Consider the following 10,727-nt stretch of genomic DNA (forward strand, 5'->3'; position numbering starts at 1 on the left):
TAATCCATGTGTAAAAAGTAAAACTTTTACTCCTATAAAACCAACAAACTTTTTACACATTTAATAATAATAATTAAACTAAACATTTACCAGCTAGTCAGATTTACTCAGCACAAAGTTAGAGATTAATATCTAATCAGATAAAAAATAAAAAACCCTAGCCACAAATAGCTGAAGCACAAAGCTCCAATAAATGGACACTTGGCTGCAATTCTTGATTTCTTTCTCAAGCCTAAACTCAGACAGGAACTATTAACCTCCAGTCTATCAACAATCACTTCTATTGTCCCCTGCAGCTCCAGTAAAGTTTTATTGATGTATGATGTAATAGTTTAAAGAGTCAGTATAGCTCGAACACAACTATATACGAGTAAGATCGAGCATCAACCACACACACACACACACACACACACACACACACACACACACACACACACACACACACATATACACACACACACATATACACACACACACATATACACACACACACATATACACACACACACACACATATCCCGGCAAGAACATCCAAAAAGAGTTACGTACTTAATTAGCACAGATCAGAGACAGACAAGGCAGAGCAATAAAAGGTTCAGTTCCGTAACAATGCTAAGAAATGATGATGTAGCTGGTGATAAGAGTTGCTTTTTTTAGTTTAACAATTGTTAATGGTTTAACAATAAAAAGCAACTTTTATGAGTTTACAGCCATAAATCAGACAAAAAAAAAAAAAAAAAAAAGACGGACGAAGTGATGCACCCTTCATGTAACTGCCTACCATGTAACTGGTCTGGTCTACTAGCGTCAGCAATGCTATATGTAGTGCTGCACAATTAATCGCATAAATACTGAAATCGCAATTTGGACATGTGCAATCATTTAATCACAAAAGTTTATAATTTATTACAGGTAATATACGCATATTTAGAAATTTCATAGCAGTTTGTAAATAATATAAATATTTTTATATTGGAAATTACTTGAGAGTTGATCAATATTTTTTGGCTATTATCCTCCTAAATGATCTTTTGAGGGAATTTATGCCATTATTCACAAGCAAAAACAAAAAGACAAAACATGGTATTGGTGATAAAGTGTCTCACCTAGGTGAAAAAGTTAACTCTTACTTATTCATTTTTCATAATGCATTTGATCTCCTAATTTATGCTTTGTTTTTTGTAAACATGCATACACATTTATATTTTTATCAAATAAAAAGAAACATTTGCTAAATACAATTTCATGCCCTTTCATGTCCCATAACTTTTTAGAATCTTTCAATGATCTTAAATGTTATTCATATGAAACTTGGCCAATTTAGATTTACATAAAAAGGCATAAACCTGAAAAACTATTATTTTAAAAAGAAAAATTGTTAATATATTGCAACATGAATGTTTTAATTTAAGCAACAATTTTTACACGTCGTATGACTCGCACACAATTTTACTATAAATACTCAAAAAAAAGAATAATTTTGAATTTTAAATTATTATTGTTTAAAGCGAGACAGTACAACACTGAAAAATGAGGCACATGTAAAATCATATCTCAAACGGCTGAAGAGGTTTTAGGGAGGCTAGATTGGTCACTTCTATGCTTCTTTGGCACACACATTTTCTGCTTTATATGTATAACAAAAATAAATAATAAATAAAATCAGCAACAATATTGTGTTTAGGCCGAAAAAGTTACCTTTAAGATTTTTTTTTTGGTTTAAATTGCAATCGTAAAATGTGTCAAAATAATCACAATCTGATTTTTTTGATCAAATTATACAGCCTGAGTTATGTGGGAATAAAATGAAGTCAGCTGACTAAATTAAACGTCCTGGCCAACCATGTCAGGCTTTTTGTTTCTTCACAGGATTCCAAATTTCCAGGACACAAATTGTGAAAGAGTGGTTCTAAGAGCTTGAGAGCATCATTTTCACACATGAACCGGCCACCACACTGCAGAAAGGAAATATCAGTGTGCACCTTTTTTTTGGTCCAGACATCACTCGAACAAGTGTCCCTAGTCAGCTAGATTACTACAAACCAAAAATGAACTTCGAGGCATCCATTTCTTTCCGCGTTTTGCAACCTAATGAAAACAATGATGTAATTTAAAATTCTGACTTCCCACTTCCGAGCTGCAGTCTGAGAATCTGCCTTTAGCGAAATCATTTCCATAAATGCATGTGATTGAATAAGCCACAACAGAGGCTTTGCATTGCTACAGTGGGCATGATTGCTCAGGCTTGTGTTGCTGAAACAGGTGGTTTTGCAATCCATTTAAAGTAAAAATGTTGTAATGAAAACCAGAATATTGCATTCTTCAGTTACAGTCTACAATTTCTTTTTTTCTTTTTTTTTAATTTTGCTCCACCTCCACCAAGAACTTTCTGTGAATAAATAAGTAAGTAAGTGCATAGCATGATATGTGCCTGGAGCCAACTTTCAAATCCAGCCATGATAAAACCACACACCGTACAGCCCGCTGCTAAAAATTGATCCGCGTCGTACGCTCTGCTTTAGAAGACACCAAAGTTCACTTGGCCGTCTTAAGAAGTGAAGCAATTTTTCTTTATTATTCCTGGTGCGGCCGAGTCGTGACTGATTGCCGAATCACTGTTGTATTGATCTCGGGTCAGACGTGTGTGTTAAGGCAAGCAGTGGCTGATGGAAAAGGGTGGCGTGCGATTTTCTCCACGTCAATATACATCCTTGCTGGCAGAACAAATCCGGGAAACGCTGGCATTACACGCAGGGTTAAGTGACTAGTTGGGAAAGTGTGTGAACATTTACATCACTCCACTTTTTACATTACTGTCAAAAGCTTTACAGGCTGCAGCATCAGACTCCAAACCTGCCTTTATTATTTCAAATCTTTCCTTCCTCCCACACACACGCATGCGCCACACCTCCACCAACAAATAGACATGCGCCACCAAACACGTGCGTTCACATACAGCCAAAAAAAACTATACACTTAGACACACTTATATACCCAAGCACCTACACACACTCAAACCACACCGAGGCAACTATACATGGACAGACGGACAAGCATACTTAACCACGATATGCACAAACCACCACACACACACACACACACACCTCATACGTTCTCACACACAAACACATGTTAACAATCCCATCCCCTTTACAGGACAATGATGTAGATCCTTTTTTAATTATACTCATTGTAAACATTGATAAATGTTTAAATTTTTCTAGGTTCCGCACACACACAGTTCGGGCATTTCTGTATAGCTTGCATTTTATACAGAAATAATCTGCAAAACTGAAGGAAGTGTGCAGAGTTCTAGACTCACAACAGTGAGGCTTCACGGGGGCGTAAAATTTCGCAGGTGCATGCACAACTGATACGTCCCGTCACTGCTTTGACCTAAACCTTTTCCATTTATGTTTGTGCAATGTTTATGCATTTGAACATCATTACCATGCAGGAATGCCCTTTTACCTTTATACGCCAACACACCCTTGCAGACACGTCAGAAACCTCGGGGAATAGATAGCATTGTGGTTAACACCTCTTTGTATCGTTCCTGCTGTGCAATATTGCTGTGCTTTTTCTGTGACCCAGCAGATTAACCACTAGTGCACACATGAGTGAAACACTTCACTGTCAGAGACAGACTGAAATCATCTACAGCTGAGACTCCCAGTCTACACTCATTGTACCAGATGTGTCATAATACCAGAAGTGCTGTCCAAAGCATAGCTTTAAGTGTTCAGGTGTAGGAACCGGCGCAGACCACGTCCTTCTTTGATTTAAAGTTAGTGATTTTTATATACATTGAAAAATCAGTGGCAAGAAAAAGTTTTTTTTGGAATTTCATGTTTTGTCATAAAATGTGATCAGGGCCCGTGTTCACAAAGCTTCGTAGTATTCCCTCAGAGAGCTCCTATCTTAGCTTAAAAAGTCCTAGCTGGGAGTCCTAGACTAAAAGTGACTTAGGAAACATCTCAAAAAGTACAAAAAGCTTTATCTTAGTGAGGAGGTGTGGTTGACCCCGTTGCTAGGGATGATGCAGCAATTTAAGGACTGTGATTGGTTGATAAAAAAATCTGTAAAAGTCAAGATGCTCTTTGTGAAAATAGACTACATGATAATAAAACAGAGTGAATTCATAATGTTTGTATATGAAAAAATTGTATAATCATAAATGCAGAATACTTTATGCAAAGTTTCTGTTATAGGCTAAATATCTTAAAACAACCAAATTTATATTTCTAAATTTATATTTCTATATTTTTAATTTATAAACTTATATTTCTGGTTAGATGCTAACTGCATTTCGTTGCCTTGTAACTATGTGCAATGACAAAGTTGAATCTAATCTAATCTAATCAAATGTTGAAAACATGTCTACTTTTGGGGCAACCAGTTTCCACGCAGTAGTTACTAAATTTAAGTTCTTACATCCATTTACCGTACTGATTTTATTACTTAAAGTAATCCATTTTAGATTGATGGGAGCAAACAGGCTGACCTTTTACCAGCTTACATGAGTGCAGGACGGTCTATTTAAGTTGCACTTTTGGATGGTATGTAGTCAACAATCCAAAAGAGATGAAAGGAAGTACAAGAACATCAAATAAACATCTCAGAGCTAGGGGAAAAAGTATGAATCCTTGGGTGAATGCCCTTAATAAAATAAATAAAAAGTTTCAAGTTGGGTAATAGCATACCTGGGCCTGTATTCACAAAGCGTCTTAAGCCTAAAAGTTGCTCTTAGTAATGAAATTCTAAGAAAATTCTTGGGAAAATGACATTTTCTTAGAATTTCCCCAAAGCATTTTGACCTTTACAGATTTTTATCAACCAATCTTAGTCCTTGAATCATCCCTAGCAACAGGGTCTCCGACACCTCCTCACTAAGATAAAGGTTTTTGTACTTTCCTTACCTTACAGAGTTGTTCTGAGAAGTTTCCTAAGCCACTTTTAGTTTAGGACTCGCTGCTAGGACTTTTTAATCTAAGATAGGTGCTCTCCAAAAGAATTGTTAAAAGCTTTCTGAATACGGGTCCTAAAGTCTTGTTAAGAAAATTAGTTTGGAGGTTTGGACTAAAGCTACTTTGACTGAAAAAAAAAAACCTCCAATCCGCACAAGAAAAATACGCTTATGTGAGCCATGCTCCGCCAAAAAGAGCTTTCAGAAGATTAATGATCGAGAATTGGTAAATGGAGACATTTTGGGAATATGCCTACACTACCAAAAAGTGGAAGCCCAGTCAAAATGACGAAGAGTACGCCAAGGACTCTTTAACAAGGTAAAGAAACAACCCCGGAGACAGACAAAGATTTGCGTGCATCACTGGAACTGGCTAATGTCTGTGTTATTGATTGTACAGTACGTAAAACATTGACTAAGTAAGTAGGGTGTCTTTTAGGAAGCCGCTAACTTACTAAAAAGAACTTTGCTGAAGTTTGGAACGAGTACATTGACACTCCCTCGTGGTATTGACAAAATGTTTGGTGCACTGATGAAACAAAGATTGAACTACAGTGACCTATGAAATTTTTAGAGATGGTCCAAAAAACGCCTATTTTTATGCTTTAATCTCAAAATATGCCCCCAAATGTGCTCCCAAAACACTTTAATTTCATTTTAAACTCATCTTAATACATTACCCTTAAAAAGAAAAATGAGTGTAAAGGTAAAGGTAAACCCATATACTGTACAGTACTGCTGTCTCCACCACAAAAATTTGTAAAGTACTATATTTTATATGGAAATGTAGCTGAAATTATTTAATATTTGTTACAAAATTAGCCACTTATATTGTTCTTAATAGTTTAGCGTTAAAACGCATGAAAAAATTATATACTGGCATTGGGGAGGGAGTGAATTGTAAGATGGGAAAAATATCATGGTTTGGGCCTGTTCTGCTGAATCAGGGCGTGGCCAGTTTGCAGTCATAGAGCTGAAGATAAATTTCCAAGTGTATCGAAAAGTTCTTCAGGATAAATGTGAGAATGTCAGTTACATCAGCTGAAACTCTGTAGGAGTTGGGTAATGTAACAGAACAATGACCAAAAACCTTAGAGCAAGTCAACAACAAGAAAACCAAAATCCGCCCTTTGGTGTGGCTGAGTCAGAGCCCAGAACTCAACCCAATACAGATGCTATGGAATGACTTACAGATAAGATGTCCAAAAAATATGATGGAGCTTAAGCAGTTCGGGCAGGACGGATGGGATAAAATTCCTCCTGAACGATGTGGAGGTCTGATCCACAGCAATAGGAAGTGCCTTGTTGAGGTTATTGCTGCCAAAGAAAAGGATTTTTTTTTCGCATATCTCAAGTTATTAAGCTGGGGTCAGAGCACAGAGTCAGCCAGGACACAGCACCTCTGGAGCAAATAGGGTTAAGGGCCTTGCTCGAGGGCCCAACAGTACAGAATAACAACTGGAGCTTGAAACCCAGATCTTCCAATCAGTAACACGGAACTCTACCCATTTGAACCACCACCGCCCCGTGTGTATATATACACTGTATGTCAGTCTAATGTTCAGATTAGAGTCTGAGAAGATTTCAGGGCGCTAACCAGCGGTGTGCTGACAAAGAGATGGAAATAGAAAGACAGATAAAAATACAGACAGAAAAATACATCGGAGGTGAGAATATAAAAAAAGTAGAGAGAGATAGAGAGAGAGAGAGAAGGCTAGCCAGAGGGAGAGATAAATAGATAGATATAAAAAGGATTCATTGTTTAACGCTCATGCTTTATTGTGTCATGGAAACAAAGGTTTGTTTCATATTTATATTGAGTAGGTCAAATGAGCTTCCCATCACAAAAACCACAAGGGCTCCAAAATGAACCTGTTTAAATGGTTCTGTCTAGAACCTCTAGTTTCACTTGTGACAAAGTGCAGGACTCTAAGGCCCTCGATGGAATCTAAGATGGCACACATTTGCTTTTCTTTTACTGAAGCATTTTTACAGCACGAAACATTCCTTAATAATTAATATATATTACTGCCTGACTCACAACCTTAGCGCTGCATGGCTAGTTTTGACTAGTTGTGACCTATTTAATCAGTAGCACAAGCATAAGGGCAGTTACACAGTTACACTAGATCCTGAAGAAGCCATACACACTTTATAGCTTGCTGGCTGGCTCATCAAGATGCATGTGTCTTTACTTTTTTTTTTTCTATTAATTTTCATCCATATCAATTAGTGTAAATTCCCTCACAAGTGATTAATGAAAAAATCTGTTTGTATCCAGGTGGATAAATGAGGCCCACTGTTGCCAAACCTTGCCGTATAAGAGGATTAAAATAGCTCAGAATGTGCTATTATAGGAAAATCATCACGGTTATAATCACTGGACACACCTCATTACATTTTATTCCTTAATCACTTTTTTATTAAGTGTTAAACTTTTAAAGGAAAAATAAAAGTGAGACTCATGACCTTATTTGCGACTCCTGGCAGTTAATGACCACAGGAGAAGACAGAGGACAGGGGAGTAGATTGACTTGGATAACCAGAGACCTGAGATTTCACTTGCATTTCACCCAGGGGAAAATTCACCTGTTATTTGTTTCTGGGACACGCCCTGGATTCCTCACATCCAACAAGCATAAAGTGGTTAGACTAAGGACAAAAAATATATATATATTTTATACAAGGTCACTTCATGAAAAACAACAGATATTCAGTGTCCATGTTACAATTGCGCCATTATGTACAAAGTCTATTAAAGTCACTCAGCTAATATATGAAGAGTGTTAATGATGAGGAGAAGAAAAGATCTGAGCGCATTATATATTATTATATTAATTGTGCTGGTAAGCACATGTGTCTTACTGCATTATCACATGTTAAGCAAAAAGCAACTATGTCTTGTCATCAAATTTCTCATGAATGAAGAGTCCAAGAAAAGTACAGTGATGAGCCACAGTAAAACAGCCTAATAGTGCAACGGTTTAAAAAAAGTGAATGACGATCCTGTCAGAGGTGGGTCATAGGCTTCTGCTGTCGTTAAAAATCGACAAATATCTTGTCACAAACTTGCGGAAAAGATCACAAACATACTGCTATTTTCAGGGCTCCTTCAGAAGCTCCGCCACCAAATTCATGCCAAAACCTCAGCTAGCTGATTGATTTTAATATAAAGCATCTTCGAGTATAAACTTCCGTTTCTCATTTACAACACCAAGGCTGTGTACACTAGAGCTGTAAATCATAGGTAACCTCTCGATAAGATTCGAGTTGATTTGTGGCAAATTTTGATTTACCAGCAGTAATGTTTATTGTCTGATTTGTCTCAAGCAGCTATGCATCGTATGCATTTTAAAGTATTCAAACCACTAAAAGTATCCAATAAACCCCCGAAACTCTGAGTTACAAGTGGTGTGAAATGTTGCGTCTCAGACAAAGACATAATCTTTTCTTCCTGCCAGTCGTCTGTGGTAGATCACACTAATCTCACAACACAAGAGTATTTTGTTATATACCACTGCATTGTGTTCATTGTATTTTCTCTAAAAGCCGTGAAATATATATATTTTTTTTAATCAGAATTACAAAAAAGTAATTATTTTACCATTATTAAGTTTGCCTAAATAATTTAATAGTTTAAATCGATTCTAAATCAAAAACTGACTTGTTGATTTAATGTATCGCATCGACCAACATTGATCCATTCATCTGCTATACTGCTTATTTTTGTGGGGGCCTGGAGATTATACCAGGAGACTTGGGGCATGTGGCAAGGTAAACCCTAGACAGGATGGCAATCCATCTCAAGGCACACCCACCTACACCCACACACTACAGGCACTTTGGAACACCAGTTAGCCTACTCTGCATGTCTTTGGACTGTGGGTGGAAACCTGGAGGAAACCCACCAAGGACAAGAACCACATGCAAACCCCACGCCCCCAGACCTTGAGGCGGGAATCGAATCCGGACTTTGGAGGTGCAAAGCGACAGTGCTGACCATGCCGCCAAACAACAACATATTGCTTCAAAATCATAAATTATTTATTTTGATTACAAACTCTTACAAACAAACAAACATGTGTAGGAGCACAACTCATAACTGTGTGGAGACATTTGATCTTTTGACCCTTACGCCATGAGGACTGAAAGGTGATTTCTTTTCCTGGAATTTTCCGCCCATATCAGAGTTTGGCTGCAGTTTTCATAATGCGATCCTAGTCGCCAGCCAAGGAGTAGTAACTAATATCCTGTAACTTGACGTGAGTGTGAAGCATGTCCCGCTTATCAGGATCAGAGGGGAATAAGATGTCCAACCCGAGCCCTGAATTCCCGGATGTTTACAAAGCACCAGAACGAGCTGGAGGGAAAGAAAAAAAAAGTTGCAATGGCTTTCCAGCTCATACAGCCAGTGTACCGAAACATGTAGGAACAAGACCACATTCCCAGGAGCTGTGTGCAGGAACTTGCTTTCAAAGCAAAAAAAGATAGAAAACACACACACACACACACACACACACACATATATTTATATATATTTATATATCTTTCCAAAAAAGCATAAAAAGGTACAATTGTTGGGTAGTTTTCCTGAAACAAACACGAGGAGTAAACAAATCTGTGTCGTGTAGCGTTACACAGCTCTGTGATTCACAAACAGCGATACATTGTAACACACTGTAGCGGAATGGAAACAAAAGTGTTTAGAGACAACAAGTTGTTGTGGAGTTCGGTTACAATGTATCCGCTGTAATCAGTGCTCCATCATTCCCGGTCAGGCCCCTAACACAGGAAACACCAGCGACTAGGCGAGTCTCTGACAACTGGGAGAAAACTCTTCAAACTTTTATCAACGTTTATTTATATTCAACCCAAACACACACACACACGCAAACAAGTCCACAACTTTTCCAGTTATACAACAATGACTTGTCTCCATAAGGCCTTGTTTTATACCTCTCCCAAAACTGCGCAGGAAAACTCCAAAGCCCGGGCGTGTTTTAAAAAAAAAAAAAACCCGCACAGGGAGAGTAATTCAACTTATACACTACTCACCGACGCCATACTTTTCCTTCTTGGTAGGAATCCAGCGCGACATCCTCACTTAAATGTACTAACTCTCAGCTCGGAAAGGTCTTCACCGGTCCAGGCACATGCACAGCTTTATCCCCCGGACTTTCTACGGTGTTGTCTTCACTGTTAGTGCGCTGAGAAGCCGCATCTAGGCGCCATTTTCCGTCGCTAACTGCCTGATCCGCGAGGGGGTGCACACACTGAGACACACGCGCGCGCACACTCACACGGAGAGAGAGAGAGAGAGAGAGAAAAAAAACTTTTGGTCACGTGGGTTACAGCTATGCCCACCCGAGGAGAGGACAAAACATCCCGATTTTTTTTTTTTTGGTTTAAAGGTGTATTCAGCTTATAATTCACTTCACAGTGAAAGTACAATCACTTTTAATTCCTGGGTGATTATATATATATTCATTAACTTAAAACTTTTTTTTTTTTTTTTTACAACATGGCATATCCAGGCAGTAACAAGTGCGTGATCAATGGAAGTTATTTTAGTATGCATGCCCCCCCCCCCCAAAAAAAAAAAAAAATTATGCATAATCACGTGACTGGGGGTTATAATATTTGAGGAGGATTCTGTAAGAAATCCTGTAAAGAAGAAGACTCGAACTGACACCTTGCACTTCTAAATCAAAGCTGAGTTCACAAATAGAACAAGGGATTTATTTGTTTGTTTGTTTGTTTG

At 37.9% G+C, this 10,727-nt stretch overlaps 1 protein-coding gene across 2 annotated transcripts in view; it reads right to left on the reverse strand.

Annotated features, from left to right (window-relative positions):
• dock1 (dedicator of cytokinesis 1) overlaps positions 1-10,250 on the reverse strand; it is a 272,932-nt gene extending 262,682 nt beyond the window's left edge. For both annotated transcript variants that reach the window (XM_053511045.1, XM_053511044.1), the window contains exon 1: positions 10,022-10,250. In XM_053511045.1, coding sequence (XP_053367020.1) covers positions 10,022-10,064 — 43 coding nt within the window. In that variant the 5' untranslated portion in view covers positions 10,065-10,250. The remainder of the gene's footprint in view (positions 1-10,021) is intronic.
• Positions 10,251-10,727: the final 477 nt, after the last annotated feature.

The sequence above is a fragment of the Clarias gariepinus genome, chromosome 14 (genome assembly GCF_024256425.1).
Source record: "Clarias gariepinus isolate MV-2021 ecotype Netherlands chromosome 14, CGAR_prim_01v2, whole genome shotgun sequence".
Classification (NCBI taxonomy): Eukaryota; Metazoa; Chordata; class Actinopteri; order Siluriformes; family Clariidae; genus Clarias; species Clarias gariepinus.